Below are 23440 nucleotides of genomic sequence, written 5' to 3' on the forward strand. Positions count from 1 at the left end.
TGTTGGCCTGTCCTGTGAAGGTGCCATGCAAAACAACAAGGGGTGCAAACCCCATCCATGAACACGACGACACCGTAACACCACCGTCTCCGAATTTTACTGTCGGCACTACACACGCTGGCAGATGACGTTCGCCAGGCATTCGCCATACCCTCACCCTGCCATCGGATCGCCACATTGTGTACCATGATTCATTGCTCCCCCCAATGTTTTTCCACTGTTCAGTGGTCCCATTTTTGCACTTCCTACACTGAACAAGGCATCGTTTGGCATTTACTGGCATGTTGTGTGACTTGTGAGCAGGTGCTCGACCATGAAATCATGTTGTTTTCTCACTTCGAGCCCAACTGTCTTAATACTTGCAGTGGATCCTGATGCATTCTGGAATTTCTGCGAGATGGTCTGGATAGGTGTCTGCCTATTACATGTTACAACCCTCTTCAACTGTCGGCAGTCTCTGTCAGTCAACAGACGAGGTCAGCCTGTACGCTTTTGTGCTGTACGTGTCCCTTCACGTTTCCACTTCACTACCACATTGCAAACAGTAGACGTAAGGATGTTTAGCAGTGTGGAAATCTCACATACAGACGTATGACACAAGTGACACCCAATCATCTGACCACTTTCGAAGTCCGTGAGTTCTGCGGAGTGCCCCATTCTGCTCTCTCACAATGTCTAATGACTACTGAGGTCGCTGATATGGAGTACCTGGCAGTAGGTGGCATCACAATCCACCTAATATGAAAAATGTATGTTTTTGGGGGTGCCTGGATAATTTTGTTCACGTAGCGTGTATCCTGACCCTACATATTTGATCAGATAAAATAAAGAACGGGAAATCCATGGTGATTTAACAGTATTGTGAAAAGGATAGATAGTGGTGGGAACAGGGTAGGGCTGCTAATTGCCGTCGGGCAAATGCTTGCAGTGCAGTCCAGCCTCGTTGGCCAGAGGCAGTGGTGTGTGTGTGGTGTGTGTGTTGTGTGTGTGTGTGTGTGTGTGTGTGTGTACTTGTCCTTTTTTCCCCTTAAGGTAAGTCTTTCTGCTCCCAGGTCTGGAATGACTCCTTACCCTTTCCCTTAAACCCCACATCTTTCCCTCTCCTTCCTTCTTTCCTGAAAAAGCAACCGTTGGTTGGGAAAGCTTGAATTTTGTATGTATGTTTGTGTTTGTTTGTGTGTCTATCAACCTGCCAGCGCTTTTGTTTAGTAAGGCACATCATCTTTGTTTTTAGATATATTTTTCCCACGTGGAATGTTTCCCTCTATTATATTAATATACAACTACAGAAATCTGTAATTATTGATACATATTCAACTACCCGAAAGTTGCTAAAGGCAATGTAACAAATACCGTACAGTTAAAAGGAAGTCACGCTTGATCAAGGTCCGCGTCACTTTCCATTTTCAACCAGACATAACATCTGAGAAAGGAAAGAAATAATAATAATAATAAAATGAAAAGTAGATCCCAGAAAATGGAAATTGTTCATCAATTAACAAAGGACATTTACAGTAAAACGTAAAAAGAAAAAAAATAAACCCTCAGTAAAAACAAAAATCCAATACTACAACATTGTTTTAAAAGTGGAGTGTCTTTATGCATCACACTGGATTGTTTAGCCCTCATTAGAAAGGGAGAAATTGAATAGGTGGAGGAAAGGGAAGGACGGTGTTATGGAAAATAGTTGGTCTGAGAAGTACTGGAGAAATTTATACACAAACAGAAAAACTGTGAAACTGTCTGATAATCTCAGGAAAATGAGAATTTAGTTTTATGGTCACTTGGGTGAACCCAGAAAGACTTCCTGAAAAAATAACCGTTTTGACAAAATAGAGATCACTTGATTCAGGGAAGTGAAAAAAAATGTTGGTATGAATTCTAGACATGTCAGCCTTTTATTACAAGATTAGGAAGTTCCTGGATTTACAGGAAAATCTCAGAAAATGCATAGTGTATGGGTAGATGTAAATAGGAAAAAAACACAGTGAAAGATTGAAGAAATGTTGCAAAGACAAAAAATCAGACAAGAGGATAAAATCATGGGGATGTTACTTCTTGTGCATCATAGATGACTGAAATAAAAAGAGTAATAATAATCTTCTTCACCTCACACGGCTACTCGATTGCGGCAGTGCTTCTCACCCTGTTCTCTCTGCCCCACTCCTCTCATCTCTTCCAAATGCTTTCTCCACTCCTTTTAGAAATGTGTCCCTTCTTGCCCTCCAAGGCATTCTTTCGTGATGTAGATTTCTGTAGTATAAAGCAGAATTTTTATACAATTCTGCATCAGTGAACAAAACTAATAAATTACGAAACAAAATTGCTGGGCAGTACTTGCCTTAAGGAGGCTTCTATGACTAATAGACCTGGGATGAGAGGACGCACCAATAGACGTATGTGGTACCACATCTGCATAGATGTGTATAGCTGGAGACAGCAATGCATGGAGAAGTTAAGAAAGATTCACTATTTTTCACCTTGCCTGTCTACAAAACCTATTCACAGTGTGATCATTAGTAAGCCACATTTTTTAATGTTGTTACGTAGATAAATTACTTTGAAAATCTACAATGTAGGTAAAGATAGATTGTGACTTACCATAAACGTGACATGTTAATTTGCAGACAGGCACAATTGATAGCCCCTACATGTAAGGTTTTGGCCACAGCCTTCATCGAAAAAGAAAGAGAAACATTCAGACGAGCAGGCACACCTCACACACATGAGCGCTGCTCCAGCAGCCCGGGCCACGGTCCATTGATATATTACATCACCATCTGACAAACCTGGCATTGACTGCATATTCATTTTGTGAATTTTCTATAAGAAATGAAAACCTGAAAACACTTTTAAATTATGAAACAGTCATTGAAAGAAATATGCATGTGTACAAATGTCAGTTTTTGTATGCCGGGGAGGGGGTTTGGGAGGGCACAGCTGCTTCATATGTCTGTTACTCTATTTTTATACATGTCTCTGTGGCAACACCTCTTCGTAGCTCTACAAACGGCTACCGTTTTCACTTACAGTTGTCTGTGCTTCGCAGTTGAAAGCTGTCCAAAGCACTGCCAGATGCTGGTGATTTCCTTAAGTTGACTTGACTGTAGGGGAGTCTTAGTAGTAAAAAGTAAATGTATTAAAACTTCATACACAGTGCAGCAATTTTTCATTCATCTCAGTGTTTATAACAACATATCTCTCAAACCATGTGTTGTACAATGATATATTTGTAGAGTGACATTCAGTGGCATGTGTGGACAATGCCTGCAATGTGTGCTGCAAATAGAGTTTATACAATATCATCCACAGTGGGGCAGTTTTCACGTATTTTAATGTTTATGATATCGTATCTACCGAACTATGATAGGTAGACAGTTCTTACCCCTACAGTGTTTGTTGCCTGAAAGTACGGGACATGTATACTGTGTTTGGCTGAAATCAATCGAAGTGGACACGCGCGCGCGCGCGCACACACACAGACACACAGAGACACACACACACACACACACACACACACACACACACACACACTACTGGCCATTAAAATTGCTACACCAAGAAGAAATGCAGATAACAAACAGGTATTCATGGGGCAAATATATTGTACTAGAACTGATATGTGATTACATTTTCACGCAGTTTGGGTGCGCATAGATCCTCAGAAATCAGTACCCAGAACAACCACCTCTGGCTGTAATAACGGCCTTGATATGCCTGGGCATTGAGTCAAAAAGAGCCCGGATGCTGTGTACAGGTACAGCTGCCCGTGCAGCTTCAACACGATACCACAGTTCATCGAGAGTAGTGACTGGCGTATTGTGACGAGCCAGTTGCTCGGCCACCATTGACCAGACGTTTTCAATTGGCGAGAGATCTGGAGAATGTGCCGGCCAGGGCAGCAGTCGAACATTTTCTGTATCCAGAAAGGCCCGTACAGGACCTGCAACATGCGGTCATGCATTATCCTGCTGAAATGTAGGATTTCACAGGGATCGAATGGAGGGTAGAGCCAGGGGTCGTAACACATCTGAAATCTAACATCCACTGTTCAAAGTGCCGTCAATGCGAACAAGAGGTGACCGAGACGTGTAACCAATGGCACCCCATACCATCGCGCTGCGTGATACGCCAGTGTCGCGATGACGAATACACGCTTCCAACGTGCGTTCACCGCTATGTCTTCAAACATGGATGTGACCATCACGATGCTGTAAACAGAACCTGGATTCATCCTAAAAAATGACGTTTTTCCATTCGTACACCCAGGTTCATCGTCGAGTACACCATCGCAGGTGCTCCTGTCTGTGATGCAGCGTCAAGGGTAACCGCAGCCACGGTCTCCGAGCTGATAGTCCGTGCTGCTGCAAACGTCGTCGAACTTTTCATGCCGATGGTTGTTGTCTCGCAAACGTTCCCATCTGTTGCCTCAGGGATCGAGACGCGGCTGCACGATCCGTTACAGCCGTGCGGATAAGATGCCTGTCACCTCGACTGCTAGTGATACGAGGACATTGGGATCCAGCATGGTGTTCCGTATTACCCTCCTGAACCCACCGATTCCATATACTGCTAACAGTCATTGGATCTCGACCGACGGGAGGAGCAATGTCGCGATACGATAAAGCGCAATCGCGATGGGCTACAATGCGATCTTTATCAAAGTCAGAAACATGACGGTACGGATTTCTCCTCCTTACACGAGGTATCACAACAACGTTTCACCAGGCAAAGCCGGTCTAGTGCTGTTTGCCTTTGAGAAATCGGTTGGAAACTTTCCCCATGTCAGCACGTTGTAGGTGTCGCCACCAGCGCCAACCTTGTGTGGATGCTCTGAAAAGCTAATCATTTGCGTATCACAATGTCTTCTTCCTGTCCGTTGAATTTCATTTCTGGAGCACTTCATCTTCGTGGTGTAGTAATTTTAATGGCCAGTAGTGTATGTTAATTATTACAATATATATGAATTTCATTCAGCACTTTGTGAAACACACGTTGGTGTGTGCCAGACCAGTACAGTACCTGCAAGTCCCACTCGAGCATATAATGTGCCACTGACTGAAGGTCTGGTGTTCTCACAGTGGTGGTGGAGTACAAGCTGAGGCTGGAGAAGTCACTGCAGCAGGAGAAGAATGACCACCGGCACACGCGCGAGTCGCTGCAGGCGCGCGCCGAGGAGGAGCGGTCGCTGCGGGAGCGGCAGTCGCTCGAGGCGAGCAACCGCTACAGCTCGCTGCAGCAGCAGTACAAGATCCTGCAGGTACGTGCCGTCTGGCTGGCGGTCGCGGCCGGACCTCGGCGACTTGTGAGAACGTGTCGGCTCGACCGTGTCGATTTTGCGTTTTGCTCGTCAGATGGTAAGTTTAGCTTTCTACAGTCCTCCCAGTTCTCTGCAGGCAGCAGTCGCTCACAATCCGGCCTCGGTAGAGAGAGACGGTGGTCGTGTCTGTGAGAGTTGTGCCCGTTTGGAATGCGAGAGAAGTGTGTGGGGTAAAAATTGTAGAGGGAGTCTGAGAGATGAATACAGTAAGCAGTGGGTGAGGGCTTCAGCAGCCGTGCAGAGGTGAAGAGGCCCGCACGGGACAGAGTAGTGCGGGCAGCTGCATCTCACCGGCCTCTGGACTGGAAACAACAACACCAGTAGTTCCCAGGATTTGCCTCAGTTCTCACTCACACTGTGCAACACAACCTTGTTCCTTATTGTATCTGACCACTTCGCATCTTCCACTCCGATCCAGATCCACAGCCGATAAGCCTGTGAGCATTCCTCCACTCCCTGCTGCAATATCCGGTTTTTGAATCATTCAGGTAAACCCTCCAAATGAAACTCTTCACTAATCATTTCCGTAAGTGCTTATTTAAGGGCCCACAGAAAATGCTTCTCCTTCAGTTAATATTTATTTGGCGAAAGCTGTCATTTTTTTGTTCCTCGATTACGTGTCACATTACTGGTAATTTTGCATTCTAGTTACGTGAAATTATCAGCTTCTTCCCCTAATGTATCGCATATTTCCTTTTGTCTTCCTTTTTTGCCTTGTAAAAACTTTTGCCTTAATCTTCCTCACACGTATCTCTATCTCGTATTCCTCTCAGACGATTTCAGTTATTTTAACATATTGTCGGTGACCTTTTTATTTTGCTCAGTAATGCCACATCGTTCGAAAATCAGAAACACTCAAATGTCCTTCCTCCCAGTGTCACACCATTGTTTGATTGGAAACAGTTTTTAACTAAATGGTGTGAATGTAAGTTGAACAGAATAGGTGAAAGACTACAACTTGTTTTAACTCCTCTACCAGTTTGTGTCTTCAGTCGTGTCATTTCTTGTTCCTACTTTAATCACCTCATAATCTGATAACAATGGACCAAACCTACTAACACACTGCGTGTAAGGATTGTCTCTCTCTCCACTGTACGTGTCAAATACGTTGCATTATCTGACCTGACCTCTGATGTGCCAGTATCACCTGGCTTACTGCTTTACCAAGATTCTACCTCTACCTACAAATTCTCAAATACCGCGCACGCTGCCTCACTCTGGATCTGTGTACCCTCTCTCACTCGAATCGTGTATGGAATTATTAACTTTCTCTGTATCTTAAAATCCCCACTCTTGTACTGATTTGGTACACTTTCCACAAACTTGACTCCAACCACCCAATTGTCACATCTCTAATTATTGACTCTCGCACTTTTGCACACTTGTTCCAGCACATCTCCACAGTCCGTACACCCGCACACTCTCCACATCCTTTCTCAGTGAAACTCATCTCCCTAAAGCTGACGCCGGCCGCTGTGACCGAGCAGTTCTAGGCACTTCAGTCCGGAACAGCGCTGCTGCTACGGTCGCAGGTTCGAATCCTGCCTCGGGCACAGACGTGTGTGATGTCCTTAGGTTAGTTAGGTTTAAGTAGTTCTAAGTTCCAGGGGACTGATGACCTCAGATGTCAGGTCCCATAGTGCTCAGAGCCATTTGAACGTAAAGCTGACGATGAAATCTGACCAGAGACATACTGGTGCTTCCTGCTTTAACTGAATACACATTTTCCTACCTGTGTCAGGTTTACTCTGATCCTCACCTTTACAACTTCTTGATCTGGGGTCGTCATGTCTATCCCATACTCTGTCCCACAAGAAATTGTAACAGCTATTACTCATTTCTCTCACAAATCAATAAATGCCATTTCTCATCATCTCTCTTCTCGAAATACCCCAAAATGTGCAGCACCACGTTCGTCTCGAGTGGCAAATATCAGTTTAATTTATGTACTTCTCAGTAAATCATCTATTACCATTTAAGAAAATCTCATAAAAGTTTATTAGTATTCTAACCGACAAGTAATATGAATTTTAACATCATTTTAATGTACATTAAATCACTTATTTTAAATTTTAAATCTCGCCTGCTGTAGAAAGTACATGTGAGCTGCTCCCAGCTCATTTCCCGCCCCTGTAGGGATAGGGGGACAGATGAAATACCAATACAGAAGGGAAGAAATCATGATTCAGAAGAGCAGTTTTCCATCTTCAGACTCCCCAACATGTGACTCGGAAAACCTCAACAGATAAAAGGTTCGTAGCAAAACCCAAAGAATTGCTAATATCTCACTCCATTCAGAGAAATCTAAGCTGTGATTGATGTGACACAGTTTTCTGTTTTGGATGTTTGCCTATCTCTATTTTCGGAAAATTTCCTTAGAGCTGTAGTTTTCTAGATCTGTAATTATAAAATATTTCAGGTCAAATTGTAGCATATGATGAAGAGGAGCTGGGTTACTATAGATTATTGTTTAAAATGAACTTGATAGTGAAAAACTGGTAATGAACATGTACAAACTCATTTCACAATTATTAAATCAAATATTGGCGATGGTTAAATTATACTTGGTGCAGAACTACACCAGCCAGCTTCTTTTTCATTCCCCCCCCCCCCCCTCCTCCTTCTCATGTCCATGTTCTCCAACATTTTTCTTTCTCTTCCCTTTCTTGTATCATTTTCCAGTACCCTGTCACCATTAAATTTTTGTCTCACTTAGCTGTCTGAAAAATTTCTTTCACCTCGTCAAACATTCTTGCAGCCTCTTCATCATCTGCTGAGCTGGTTGACATATATTCGTGATAATATAACATCATCCTGTGTTGTCCCATCCTGGCAGTCTGAACAGGGGCTGATTTTACGTCCAAATTATTTACCTGAGAGGATATTATTGTTGGACTGCGCTGTAGAGGTGCACGCCCTCGAGGAAAAAAATGACTGTAGTTTCCCCTTGCTTTCAGCTATTTGCAATACCATCACAACAAGGCCATGTATACCATTACAGCGAGGCTTGTCGGCTAATGTTATAAGAGCAGATCAGTATGTCATCCAGGCCGCTGCCCCTGCAATTACTAAAAAGGCTGCCACCATTTTTCAGGAACCACGGGGTAGTCTGTCCTCTCTACAGATACCTGTATGATGTGACTACACACCTACCGTACGGCTGCAACGAATTTGCCCAACCTCGGAAAGATCCGTGCAGAATAGTTGTCATTTCTGAAATGTTGTTGGACTGTGGATGGAAGTAAACAGAGAATACACTGTGTGGCAAAAAAATGTGAAGCACCCAAAAGGAAGGGAGGCGCATTGGAAATGAAACTCTACTGGTTGAGGATGTATGTGATGTTGTTTCAGTTGTTACGAAAGAACTTACCACTGTGAGCCCACTCGTCAGTTTGACGTTGCACCCACTCTGGCCCGGATGCACGCACTGATTCGAGCCGCAAGGGGCCGTACAGGGCCATAAAGCTATTGTATCCTCTCCTGATCTCGGATAGTGGCGCTAGGGCAGAGTTGACAGCTGAGCCGGTCCCACTCGTCCTCCGTTCGTGACGGATCCGGGGCTCTCGTCAGTCGCGGGAGTACCTCGGCATCGCACTGACAGTCTGTAGAGACACGTGCTGCATACAGACGAGTATTGTCCTGTCAAAACATGCCGTCACAGTGCTGTCCCATTAGAGGTAGTGTGTGAGGCAACATGATGTCTGTGACGTAGTGTCGCGTGTCAGAGTTTGCCGAATCACTACCGGCTGCATATAAAGTCGTACTCGAAGGCTCCTCACGAAGTGATGCCCAGACTAACACCGCTGTTCTTCCCCGAGTGTCGGAGGAACGGGACCTCTTCCCGAGTTGCTGCCGGTGTTGACTCTCTGGGGTGGTTGTGGAACACAGTACGGTCTAGAGTTCCTGATCACGGCAACTGTATAAAGGCAAGTGTTCTTATCTTACGGGGCCAGTAATTCCGTAGCCCCGCTGCTGACATGTTGCAGGATGGCACGGTATGTTGCAGGAAGCGTGCTACTCGTTCTCTGATGTCGACCACAGATGTGGAGGGGCTTCAGACCGGTGTTACTCTCTTACGGTTGTCAGACTGTGACAATGAGTACACCTACTGTCACTGTCACAAGTAGTCTGCCGTAGGGCCACAGCCACATCTGAACTACCAGTCAATCTGATTGTTGCTCAGTTTGACCAGCTGGTCAAATGCAGACCTATAGTAGTGTCCCTCTCAAATGCTGTCCGGAGCTGATAACGCTGACTTATCAGTCTGTATGTGACACCTTTGTGCCCTTCACACTGACCAGTCAAAATCCGATGCCGTCTGTGCCCCGCATTTACCGTACTGGGCCATTTAGCGACACTAAACACGGGCGACAGTAATAGAGTCTGGCGGTCGTTCGACCTGTACCCGCCGGTGTTGTGTACGTGTACGGAGTTTCGTTGGGATCCGGCAGTGTCTTCGGGGTGCTCAACTTTTTTTGTCAGCCAGTTTAACTGTAGTAGTACGCATGCTCGTATCCGGCGGACTGACGACCGGACGCTAATTGTCCCTCACAGGGCCAGCACGGAGACCTGGAGGAGGAGACGCAGAAGCTGCGTACGGAGCGGCTTGAGTGGCTGGAACGCAAGAGCAGCCTGGAGGCGTCGGTTAGCGCGCTGCAGCAGCAGCTGACGCAGCTGCGGGCATCCAAGGTGGCCGAGCTCCAGGATCTGAAGGTGCGTGCCGGCAGCGTTTTGTGGAGTGGGGTGAAGTGGACGGGCAGCATCGGCAGAGCACGCCCCTCAGGAGTGGCGCACTGCCGTCCTTGTCGGGACTGTGGGGTCACCGTAAGAAAATGCTAGGCCGCAATACGGTCACTTGGAATTGGAATTGTTGGGCGTTACGTGGTGGCTCAATCCAAAGACAAAATTATACATGCAATTAGGTAAAACAAATTGTATAGTAGGCAATATTGTGAAAGGATGGTGTGAATTCCATTGTTTAGTGAGTCCTGTGTAGTAAGTAGCATGTTCATTCTGTTGATACAAATGGAAATACTTGTTACTAGCACATTGTGTGTGCAAAAACACAACAGGTAATGGGGTCAGACAGATTATTGTGAAATTAGGATTTCTTCTGCAAACCCCTTCATATGTTCGTACACCTGTTTGAAGGTGGATACTGGGAAACAGTTTTTATTGTACACTACATCTGTGAGGAACATTCGGTAACTAATGCAACACATTTCCTTTTTTTTTTCTCCCCCCCCTGAAAGCACGTTCGGTTTTACTCAAGAGTCCGATACACCGTATTATGTATTTCCCACTCTTTTGGCTCCAAAATCCAGTTTTCAGCGTCATATCCATTCAGTGCAATGGTCTCCTGCTACGTTACTGGGAAGGCCCGCACGATACCACTCGACTCGTCGAATTTGGATCTGATATCTTGCTGCATCGCTAACCTCCCTGTCATCCATGTGCTGCTTCCCACAGAGTGCATCCTACATCTGGCCAAACAGATAGAAGGCAGAAAGTGCAAGATCCGAACTGTAAGGTGGATGAAGATGAACGGTCCGATACGACTTCGTGACCTGCTATTGGGTGCACAGACTTCTGTGTGGCCTCGTGTTGTCATTTAGAAGGAGAAGTTCATTTTCATTTTTGTGGCACCGAACACTTGAAGTAGTCTCTTCAACTTCCTGAGGGTAGCACAGTGTACTTCGGAGTTAATCGCTGTGGCACGAGGGAGGACATTGAGCAGAGTAACCCCATCGGAGCCCCGGAAGGCCTTCGGTGTGACTTTCTGAGCCGAGGGCGCAGCTTTGAACTTTTTCTTCAGAGGAAATGCAGTTTCGGTTCCCGTTCAAAGTGACGAACCCACGTTGTGTCGATCGGCCCCGTAACGTGCGAGTAACACCGCACGGACAGTATTTCGTGTATGGCGGTGACGAACCCAGCTTTCACGTTCTCAGAGTACCCCAACCGGTACAACTACCGACAGAGACGGCCAGTCGAACGGCCTTCTTATAGGATCGGCTACCTTACTCATTAATTTACTACATATTATTTCCAGTGACACTAAACAGGTATCACCGTTATATTTTAATTGTATTCAAAAGTGTTATTATTATTATGACCGACCGAGTCGCAACAAATTGCACGGCGTGGATTTTTAACGATAGCTTTAACTCGCCCAGCCTTTATTCGTGCAATATTATATATAAATATACAGATGGGACCGAAAGATCGATCTCTCTACCGTAACTGATAGAGGCAAATACACTATTAGAGTTCGGTTACATCTATCCCGACTCGTACTGTTACAAAGGGACGACTGCCACGCACGGCTCAAGACCGGCCGCCTGCCGGCAGGCCTGCCGCACCGAGTCCCCCGAGGAGGACACTGCGCTAGGCAGCTGCCCCGTCCCGGTCTCGAACCCGTGGCTGCAGCCGGTGGCACCCGGTCATCTTGTCGTGGCTTTGTGATAGTACTGCTGGGTTCGGAGTGCCTCTGCCTCAACATTCGCAGTCGTTTGTGCCGCTCTGGAGTACGTCTGTCGAGCTGTGGCCCTGCTCCTGCTTGTGTAGCTGACAACACTATTGTAGTCCCACTGTGGTAGCACCATCCTGTCCCTTCTGCACGGTGCCGTTTTTGCAGAGCACGACTAGCCGGTCTTGCAGTTCCTTTGTGCACTTGTGTCTATAATCTAAACACCATCACATTGTGCTTACCGGCCAGCTGTCGCTGATGTGAGTCCATAGCAGTTTTTTACGTATTTCGTACATGACTGGGCAGTGTCGTTACACTTGGAAACCACTGATAAGTGCACGGCTGAGGGTACTTAGCACGGTATGTGTGAACGCCTCTGCGTGCCCTGTCATTAGTACCGTCTAGTGTTCACAGTCCCTGTGGGAGCGGTGGGTGGGGCTCTGATGTGTGTTTCTAGATTCTGTACTCAGTTCCAGTTCTTGACACTTTTGAGGTATGCTTTTGTGGGATAGTTGGTATCTATTATCAAGACTGTTAATTCATGTCATTTGACATTCCCGAGGTGCTGGGTCGGACAAACCTGTGACCAGTTGTCCAGCATTTGGTCTCTTTGATTCCTTCAGCACAGTCATTTTTGGGTCAACACACTTTCTTCCATCACGTGGCAGCCCTGAAGTGTGATTATGTAAGATCTGCAGAACACACATCTTCAGCTGCCATAAACGCTGCATTCTATTAAAAAATATTTCCGGGCACAAATTTATAAATATGGAGGTTTTGGTACAAATTGACAGGTTGGACTATCTTGTGAGGGGATTGAATGTTACAATAAGTCAGAAACCTGAATCAGTTTTCCTTTTGATAAAATATTCATATAATAATGAATGCATTTCAGACTGTGTTTTTCTCTCCCCCCCCCCCTTCCCCCTCCCTCCCCCTCCCCATCTCCCAAATGGTTCTAGGTGCTTCATCCTGCCTCGGGCATGGATGTGTGTGATGTCCTTATGTTAGATTGGTTTAAGTAGTTCTAAATCTGGGGGACTGATGACCTTAGATGCTAAGTACCCTAGTGCTCAGAGCCATTTTTTGAACCCCCACTTCCCACCCCACTTCTACCTCCCACTTTCACCCCCTTGCCACTTCCACCCCTCCCGCCGCTTCCACCCCTCCCGCCGCTTCCAACCTCCACCCCGACTTGCACCCTCCACAATTTTTCCTCTCTGCCACTCCATCCCCCATTCCCCAACTTCACCCCCTCCCCCTCCCCAACTTCACCCCCTCCCCCTCCCCAACTTCACCCCCTCCCCCTCCCCAACTTCACCCCCTCCCCCTCCCCAACTTCACCCCCTCCCCCTCCCCAACTTCACCCCCTCCCCCTCCCCAACTTCACCCCCTCCCCCTCCCCAACTTCACCCCCTCCCCCTCCCCAACTTCACCCCCTCCCCCTCCCCAACTTCACCCCCTCCCCCTCCCCAACTTCACCCCCTCCCCCTCCCCAACTTCACCCCCTCCCCCTCCCCAACTTCACCCCCTCCCCCTCCCCAACTTCACCCCCTCCCCCTCCCCAACTTCACCCCCTCCCCCTCTACAACTTCACCCCCTCCCCCTCCCCAACTTCACCCCCTCCCCCTCCACAACTTCACCCCCTCCCCAACTTCCCCACCCACTCCCCCCACTTTCCAATGCTGGAGTTGTCAGTGGTCTGGGCAGTCCTGCTACCGATCAGCATCTCTTCCACACTGTGCCTCACTTCATTCTCACATTTAACTGTGCGGTGCTGCTTTTTCTCTTTGTATAGATGTGGGTATTCATTCTCTGGAAATGCTAACTCTGATGATGATTTTGCCTCTGAATTCTCGGACTTCTTTTTCTGCTAAACGTCTTCACATAAGATCTATCAACACTAGCATTTTGTGTACCTACTTAATTTAAAATAACACACCTTCTGGACAGTTAACCATTTAATCATATTGTTCATTAGTATTATGTATCGCAAAACAACCACCAACTGCCTTCAACAAAGACAAAATTGAGCTGGCCCCGTATGATTGAATCCAACGTTGCCTTTTTTTAATGTTTTGGCGAACTGTGCTGAATAGGCTCATTGTATTTAAAGAATGGCCAAAAGCTGTCGTTCATTTGTTCACAATATCCCTGTACTCACAGTTGTCAATTTATGCTAAGACTTTCACCAGTCAGTATGCTGAATGCTGGAGTGGGCTGTCAATTTTTGTAGTCGATGACTGATGTAAAATATGTGAGATAATTGGTGTACGTGTGTGTGTGTGTGTGTGTGTGTGTGTGTGTGTGTGTGTGTGTGTGTGTGTGTGTGTCAAATGCTGCAAGTAAAAGCTGTTATGTAATTGATGCCAAGGAACTTTCCTTTAATGTGATGTAATGATAACCCCTTGCTTAAACAGTGTTGGTTGACCAGAACTTGTTTTCTGTGAATATATATTCATCAGAACTGCTTATCACATTTCCACAATGCAGTCCTTTCCTTTTTCTTTAACATTTCCACTGTTGACAGACATCAGGGAATTTAGTGCTCTTCCACGACAGAATACCCCTGTCCGTCGACCTTCTGTAGCCGACCGCAATAAATGATTTAATTTTGGTGCACACATCTGTCATGTCAAGAGCGGAAAACTTGTCGTCATTGGAAAATCTGTGCTGTACTAAATAAAAAAGGCAATTCCATTTAATAAATAAGAACTGATTGTATTCTTTAAGGGTTCCACATCGACTACCGGTCGCCAGTAAGAGACGAGGAGATGTGTGTATTTTCCACATAGTGGGAACTCTGATGACTGAAACTGGTGCAGCTGTCTGTCTGAGAAACCAGGCTGTGAGTTCTGTTTGCAAACTTTTTTTATTTCTTGGCAGGGAGTAGGCGGGAGGGGGGGGGGGCTGCACTTGATCCTTCCGGGCTGTGGCTTAATGGGATGGTATTTAAAGTACCCGTGGGTATTATTTGTTCAGGCTTAATTCTCTCAAGAATTCCGTAGTGGTTGTAAGTTACTGTATTTTCTGATGTGAGAGTGGTGGTAACACTGAAGGGAAACCAGTGTTTCTACTCACTTATCCTCTTTATGAAAGGTACTTGCTGGGTGCGAAAACACACACACACACACACACACACACACACACACACACACACACACACACACACACACACACACACACACAAAGATACTTAAAAAGGAAATACTAACACTGATATCAACGTAAAGAGTGTTTTGAACACTGCAGTAATCTTCTTGGAACATTCCTACTGTGGTTGGTGTGGTATTGCCTTCCTACGATCTCTGAACTGATTTGCCCTGCCAGTTGTAATAGGGGGGCCCACAGTATGGTGTTAACTTTGACCCATGGTGCAGCTCAGTATTTTTCAAATTGTCGGAAGTGAAAGAAGTGACAACTAGAAACTGTACAACTGGTGGGGAAAACCAAGACTTTTAGATCCGTAGTATGGCACTCCATCACTGACAGGAATACTACATAGCAGTTGGATTTTCTGTATTTGCAATAGATGAAGTTCAAAGCTGAAATCTTATTCGTAAAAAAGAGTGGGATGCAACACTCAGAACTTCTCGAGAATTTTTCCGAGTGATTTAATACCTGAAAGTAACATCAGTTGTGTGACGGGCAGTGTAGCCTGTGTACGATGTCTGTGACTAAATGAAGACACGTGTTTGGCATGCATTTACACGAAGGGTAAAAGACATAAAGATGAAAACCGTAATTTGTGATGTTTTTCATTAATTGAAACAGTCCCTTATAGGTGGTGAGTAATTAAGAATTTATATTTGCAGTCAAAACTAAAATTCTGCCTTCGGTACGTAATTAGAAATAAGTAGATGTTTCCCATATTTAACCAAAACAATAAGAATGAATGTGTGACCAAAACAAGACTCGAACTGGCGATTACGAGTCTCAAGCACTACCAATTTTTTTTTACATCTTTATGCAGTTTATGCTTCAGAGCAATGCTCCTAGAATATGTACCTTCATTTAAAAATTTGCACCAGGTTAAATTGAACGCAGACCACCCACTTGCAGATGAACATTCTACCACGTAGCCGCATTGCCAGTCGAAAAATCTAACCACAGTTCAGGGGAGGTGTGGACAAATAGCAGCCCTCCAACGCTTTTTGTGCAGCCCACTGAGACAGCAGAATTTTTGTGTAACAATTCATACCTTTTCTGAAATGAAATGCAAAATTAACTAATTTATGCAATCATTTTAAAAGGTACAGCCCTCGGCTTAGCCCTGCTTTCAAAAACTGGTGTCTGAATCATATCTACTGCTCATTCCTGCTTTAGGGCATTAAAGACACTCTGAAAACTTAAGGGGGGATAGGACGTCAAACGGGCCGACTTGGAGCAGGAGAGGCATCATAGGACATTTTAATTTCCAGTGTCTATACTTTTACAAATAAATTCATAAAAATCGAAAACATAACACAATAAATTTTTTTTGGCGTGTGAAAATTCATCATTTTTTGACTTACTAATGGCTGCATTTGTTGCTATAGGTACACTTTTCTTCATAAGCTAGAGAGATTCTTCGATGAATTTTGCACAGCATACATCCCATACTTACAGGTGCATGAAACTCTAGAATTTATTTAATTTATGAAAAAACGAATGAGCTGTTGTATTTTAAACTTCATGTTTAGAAAAAAACATAAATTTTGTAGTTTTTTTCTAATTTTTACCACAGTTTTTAATAGATTTGGAAAATTCTAGAGTTTCATACACCTTTAAGTATGGTTTGTTTGCTGCGCAAAATTCATCGAAGAAAAGTGGAAAAAAATAATGAAATTTCAAATGTAAAAAAAAATTTCATTATGTTTTATAATTTCCACTGCTAAGAGTGTGAATTCTGAATCCTTCCTGGTCATGCTGTTAAAGTTTTTTGAATTTATTTGTAAACGTATAGACAGTGGAAATTGAAATGTCCTGTGGTGCCTCTCCTGCCTAAAGTCGGTCTGTTTGATGTCATACCCCCCTTAAAAACTTCAAATCAGTTTTCTGCAGAATTTTTGAGAGTTGCATCTCTCAGCTTTAAATTACAAAAATCCAATTGTCGAGACACACAAACGGTTCAGGGAGTCGGCGACACTCGTCACGCAGAGGGAACCGGGGAAGACGGCTCGTCCTCACGGTGGACACCTCCCTCTTTCAGACGCAGTTCTCGCGCCTGGAGCAGGAGCACGAGAGTCTGACCAAGCGGCACGGCGAGGCGCTGGCGGAGGTGCGCTCGGGCGCCGCGCGGCTCAAGGAGAAGCAGCGTGACATCGACCGCCTCTCCCAGGACAGGGAGCTGCTGCAGGTGCGGTACGCGACGCCCACTGCCGAGCCGAATAACACCCTCCCCCACACATTATGTTCACTAGCTACATGCATCCCTGACTCCTGCTCGTGATGTCACTTACCCACATACCATCTATTCGTCATCTCGGTCTTTCCCCACCTCTGGAAATCCGGCAGGAAACTCCCCCTCTCCGACTGACACCCTCCTCTCATACTTACACGCCCTGCCCACCTCGTGTTCTCATTGTGTCTCCTAATGCTGTCTGTTCCCTGACTCATTTTTCTGTTTCTCTGTCTCTCCTGGCGAGGAGGGATGCGGGTGGTCCGTAGTTCCCAGCACTCACAGTCTTTGATTACTGCTGTAGGTCTCACAGAAGTCCGGATGAATATCTCCCATACCATAATAGTATTCCTGCTTGTCTGTGTCCATGGTACGGCCATGTTTCGAGCAGTTGTTTTTCTGGATGGCAGTGTATCCAGACGAGACAGTCGACCTGGTGTCACGAGAAATGTGATTCGTGATTCATCCGACCAGGCAACATGTTTCAGTTGATCTGCAGTACAATCTGAGTGATGCAGTGTCCTCTGCAATTGTAATCAACAATTTTCTCAGTGTGAACGGAAAGGTGTGCCTTCACAAATACTGTATTCTGATGTCAGATCTGCCAGAAGATCTCAACCTATGCTGCTTTCCAGAGTGGACGAGCCTCCGACGTCCACTTTGTGTGATGAAATGTGGACGTCTGACACCTTTTTGGCTATTTGTACCCACTATTCTCCACCCAATTTCCACAGCTACTTTCAACAATACCGTGTGATTAGCCAACCGGCCTAACTGTTTCCTATATGCTCATTCTGAAGTGCTGGGCCATCATGACCAGCCTTCTTTCAAGATTGCTCGTGCCAGTGGGTTTTTGCATTTGTGGCCCGTTTCGTCGCTAGAATAATTCTGCATTCTTCTCTGCTGCACTTACATTTTTTCCGTACTGTGTCACGTGGGTGCAGCACCACTTTGTGGCATTTGATCTGGTGACGGGTAGTGGTCATAGTGCTTTACTTCATCAGCGTATTTTAGTCTTATTATAATTGGTATTAAGACCAACTTTCACACTTGCTGTATTAAATGTATCTCTTTGTAACCAAACTGTGTCTGCAATAGAGAGAGACAGTAAAATACCATTAACTTTATGATGATGGTTCAGATACGTTCCATTAACACACTCTCCTTCTTCACTTTCCCAGTTACAGAACACCACAGTTTCCTGTACAACTGTCGTGAATAGTTTTGGCGATACAGAATCTCCTTTTCTGACTCTGAATCAAACACTGAATTTTCCACTGTTCTAATGAAGTGAAATGGAAGCTCTAATTGTTACCTTTCACATATTCTGACCCTTAAGATTTCAGTCTGGTTTCTGTACAAGTTGAAGATCTAATTTTTCACTCTCTTTGTCATTTTCCTGATAATTTTAGAATTTCAAATACTGTGTATTGAGTCAACACCGTTAAAGATATTTTTCTAGAATCCTATACATGTAGATTTGGCTTTCTTCAGTCTGTCTTATTAAGACAAGTTATAAAATCGTTACTGTACACATGTTCCTACAATTAACATGAACTGAAATTAATTTTTTCTTTGGTTACCTTTTACTTGTCTTTCTGTTCTTCCGTAAATAATCGTTGTCGGCATTTTGCAGCCACTATGTAATAAACTTGTAGTTTGCTAATACTCTTACTTGTCAGTACATTTTGTCTTTGGAATTTGAATTATTACATTCTTCTTGAAGTTTTGCAGATATTTCACCTGTGTCATGCCAGGTGTTACAGTTGGCTATCCCAAGTGCCTCAGTAATTCTGTGGGGATGCCTTCTAGTCCAGGGGCCTTGTTTCCCCATAGATGTTCCAGTGCCCTGTCGAGATCTTCTGACAGTGTCGTATCTCCCGTATCTGCACATCCGTCCTCCACTCTTTTTGTAATATTGTCATCAGCTTTGATTCCCATATATCCCTCCCTTCTTTGCGTTGTTCTGAATCACTGCCTGAGCTCTTGATACTCACATAGTTACTTCTCTTTCTGTGTAGGCATTGATATTTCCCATAAACATTTGTGTTTCTGTAGCCTTGCATTTACTTCCTAGTCACCCCTGATGTGCCACTTTGCATTTTGTCAGTCACATTTTTTGGATTTCAGTACTTGCCTTTGCCTACTTTCTTGGCTGCATTTTCAAATCTATTCCTTTCATTCAATTAACCTGGTATCTAGTGTGTGACCCAAGGGTTTCTCCTGGGGATTGCTTGTTTGCCTTGTTGATCTTGAGCTGCCTGCAATATTTCATCTGTGAAAGGTAGGCAGTTGCCTGTTAGGAACTACTGTAGCCAGTTGTTGTCTAATGCGCCCTTTGAAACTCTCAATGATCTCTGGTTCTTCAAATTTATCTAGTTCGTGACTTCTTAATTCTTACATTTTTATAAATTTGTCAGATTTGTTCTGCAGGTCCTAACCAATAAATTATTGTCGGACTCCACAGATTCTCTCGGAAATGTTTTGTGGTTAAATAATCTGATTTCTAAATGTGTGGCACACCATTACGTAATGTACCAGAAATAATCCAGTGCTCAGTGTCTACCATGTGTACATTCTTATTTCATGGTTCTTAAACCCAAGTGTTTGCAATTACTTTACTTCTCATTCCTTTCCTTAAGTCAGTTTCCTCCCACTATTTTTTTTTTTTTTCTTTTTTATCTTGTCATACTATAGAATTAAACTCCACAATCAAAATTAAATTTGTAGCTCTATTTTTGAACTTGATACTTTCTCTAAACTAATGACAGATTTTTCAGTAATTTGGCACGCTCTGTGTGTGTGTGTGTGTGTGTGTGTGTGTGTGTGTGTGTGTGTGTAAATTCCGTTGTGCATGACGGATTTGTATCTCGGTTGTGATAAACCATTAACTATGCTGTTCATAGTAGCTTACCCACATTCTTATTTTCTCATTCATTATTACACCTACTTCTCCGTTAACACTAATTGATTTTGTATTTATAATTCTGTACTCATCTGACCAGAAGTCCCATTCTCCATCTTTTCCACTTCATAAATCCCCACTATATCTGACATCAACCTATTCATTTCCCTTTTTAAATTCTCTAGTCTACCTACCAAGTTAAGGCATCTGTCATTTCACTCTCCGACCTGTTAACTCCAGTTATGTTTTTCCTGATGATATCGTGCCGAGTAACCCCCTCTGGAGGTCCAGATTGTGGCTATTTTACCTCCAGAACATTTTACTTGAGAGAATGCTATCATCATAAAGCCATGCTAGAGGTGCATATCTCCACGATATGCTTTCAGCCGTGTACAGTATCAGCACAGCAAGGCCACATTGGCTGATGTTAAGAGACCAGATCTGTCAGTTGTTCAGACTGGTTTGCCTGCAACTACTGAAAAGGCTGCCCCTCCTCTTGAGGGACTGTGGTTTAGTGTGACCACTCCACAGATGCACCTGTAACGTGATTGCGCATGCTGTACAGCTATCTGCTGCTAACTCCATCCATTTCTGAAGTTTTCTTCTTCATCATCATCACCATCTTCTTCTCCTTCTCCTTCTCCTCATCTTTGTTTTCCTGCCAACGTTGTGTTTGATGACTCATCACGGGAAACAATTTCTTACCAGATAGGTGTAACTCAGTCACCCTCTATTTTCTTTTAACACCAGTAGACCCTGATTTCTTTAAAGACTTGAGCTCCCACATATAAAACAACTTTAAACCTCTAATTGCTTTACAGATGAGTTGAGGCAGGGGTGGGCAAATAGCAGCCTGTGGGCGACACCGTCCTACTGGCGCTTTTTGTATGGCCTGCTAACACTGTCAAAATTTTTATGTAGCAGTTACACCTTTTCTGAAATGCAAAGTCAACTAATGCATGTCGCCATTTTAAAAGGCACAGCCCTCTGCTAACCTTTGCTTCCACAAAGTGGCCCTAGAGCCAAAACTAACGCTTGCTCCCGAGAGTTACGGTTAAGTAATGACTTTGTCTGTATAGCTGTCCTCCGCAGCAAGCACAGAAATAATTGTTTTGTGAATATAAAACGCCTTATCAGCAAGAGAAGGTTTTATTATTTAGAAAACAAATATAAGGTGTTAAATATTTGACATTAAGTGAGGAAACATTTGAAACATTTTTAAATTATCTTTAAAGTATGTTTGAAGTTGCTAAGTGCTCTCCTTGTCACATGCTGGATGAATATAATCTGGGAATATGTTCACTGTGAGTTACAGTGGCTCGAGACAAATACACAATATCTAACGGTAATTACTTGTTTTACTCTGTCAAACCTTAACGTGAGATTAACAAAGAGGTAGAGGGGCAGGCCAGTACTTACCTCAGCTCAGTACAGCCGATAGATACACAAAACACAACATAAAATTTACGTTTCTAGCTTTCGGAACATTGTTCCTTCATCAGGGAGGAGAGAGGGGAAAAAAGGGAAGAAGGGAAAGTGGATTCAGTTACTCACAACCCAGGTTATGAAGCAACAGGGAAAGGTAAACAGGGAGGGTGGCAAGGATGGATGCCTCCTGTTTACCTTTCCCTGTTGCTTCATAACCTGGGTTGTGGGTAACTGAATCCACCGAAAGCTATGAACGTAAATTTTCTGTTCTGTTTTGTGTATGTATCGGCTGTACGGAGCTGAGGTAAGTACCGGCCAGCCCCTCTATCTCTTTGTTAGCATTTGTTTCACGTCTTTATATGAGATTTTCCATTAATCACTTAACATAAGTTTTACATTTTAATGAGTAGTTATGGCAGCATTTTGCAAATCATTGTCTGAAATAATGGAAATCAAATTTTGTTGCCCCGGGGAGCCATCAGGTAGGCAACCCGCACAGCATAGGCCGGATTAGTAATTGAGTCATAACTGTATTTGCTAAGTACCTGTAGGGTTTACTGTGTTCCCAATGATATTTTGAAGAAAGCGTCACATTTGGTGATTCTCATCACTTTAGAATTGCCGACACTTGTTCTTGGTGTATTCCCTTTTCCCACTTTTGTGACCTCCTCCTTATCAAATTGTAGTTCATTTTGTCATTCTGCCGGAACTACTTGCTCACTTGCACCCTTTATTCTCTCTCCTACTACTATTATCTCTCTTATTATGTCTGTCTGTTGCTTCTAAGAGTAAATATTGAAAAGCTACTAGTCTACTCTTTAAAAAGAAAAAAGTTGAGAATTACAGACTTAATGAGACTGTATTATAGAAGACAGATATGTGAGATATTTGTAGTGGCTATAGAGATATGTCATTGCTGAGTAGCACTGTCAAAACTTTTGCCAAGTATCACATTATGCAGCCATTTGCCCATTGTAGCAGTATTTGGCTGGTACAGTCTGTTTTTTGCATCTTTATCAAAACAACTGCAATCATTAATTTTATTGCATTTATTGATTTAAACTTTTTTTCATTTCTAATCCATTTGTGCAGCATTTTAATCATCATATTAACTTTGCTGTTCACAATAAGCATTGTTCAGTATTTGACAGTGAACTTTGTTATACAAGTGTAGGACGAATAAAGAACAGAAGATAAAGAACAACTGCTTACAACTTTGCAGCTGCTGTTGGTGTGTGGCTACCTGCGTATTTAGTTTTACCACTTGTGCTGCTAGTTTCTCCGCCGTGGCTTCAGCCTGTGGATGCTGTCAGTGAGAAGTATTTGTGCCCGTTACAGGACCAGTGGCGCAGCTTGCCCCTCTCTGCCTGTTCCTGCACCGTTGTCTCGACTGTTGCCGATGCTTGCTCACGTGGAAGTCTCACTTAAGCTGTTTGCAACGGTGTCTGCCTTCCTTGCTAAGTCTTGCAATGGCACGTGTATAGACTGTTCGGGTGTAAGTTCCTAGCCAGCTGATGTACGTAAAGTTTTGAGCGCTTGTCATGGAGTCTTTTTGCCTACGTTTTCATCTGTGAAAATCTTCCGCAATCCCAGTTCTGGTGACATTGTGTAGTGCCGAACGAGAGCTTCCTTTAATTCACTGTAACTTTGATGTGGGAAGGTTATATCAGTTTTCTCAGTCGCTCCTAAATCCATATGCTAAACCACAATATTAAATCTGTCAGTGTTATTGAACACCCAATGTTGATGAAATATGCATTCAGCTTGCATAAACCAAAGCTGAGGTCAAGTTGACCAGAATGCGTATATACTCCCTTGTTTATTAAAAACAAAGATTCCAAGACTTACCAAGCGGGAAAGTGCCGGCAGACAGGCACATGAACAAAACACACAAACACACACACAGAATTACGAGCTTTCGCAACTGGCAGTTGCTTCGTC

General features: G+C 44.1%; 1 protein-coding gene across 7 annotated transcripts in view; it reads left to right on the plus strand.

The window, feature by feature from the left end:
- The window catches only part of LOC126295263 (Golgi integral membrane protein 4-like), a 128735-nt gene that overhangs the window by 38403 nt on the left and 66892 nt on the right, over positions 1–23440 (plus strand). For 5 of the 7 annotated variants that reach the window (XM_049987675.1, XM_049987674.1, XM_049987677.1 and 2 more), the window contains exons 4-6: positions 5082–5260; positions 9875–10033; positions 16978–17124. In XM_049987675.1, coding sequence (XP_049843632.1) covers positions 5082–5260; positions 9875–10033; positions 16978–17124 — 485 coding nt within the window. The remainder of the gene's footprint in view (positions 1–5081; positions 5261–9874; positions 10034–16977; positions 17125–23440) is intronic. The other 2 variants (XM_049987678.1, XM_049987679.1) reach the window with 2 other exon arrangements.

This window comes from Schistocerca gregaria, chromosome 11, assembly GCF_023897955.1.
Source record: "Schistocerca gregaria isolate iqSchGreg1 chromosome 11, iqSchGreg1.2, whole genome shotgun sequence".
Taxonomy (NCBI): Eukaryota; Metazoa; Arthropoda; class Insecta; order Orthoptera; family Acrididae; genus Schistocerca; species Schistocerca gregaria.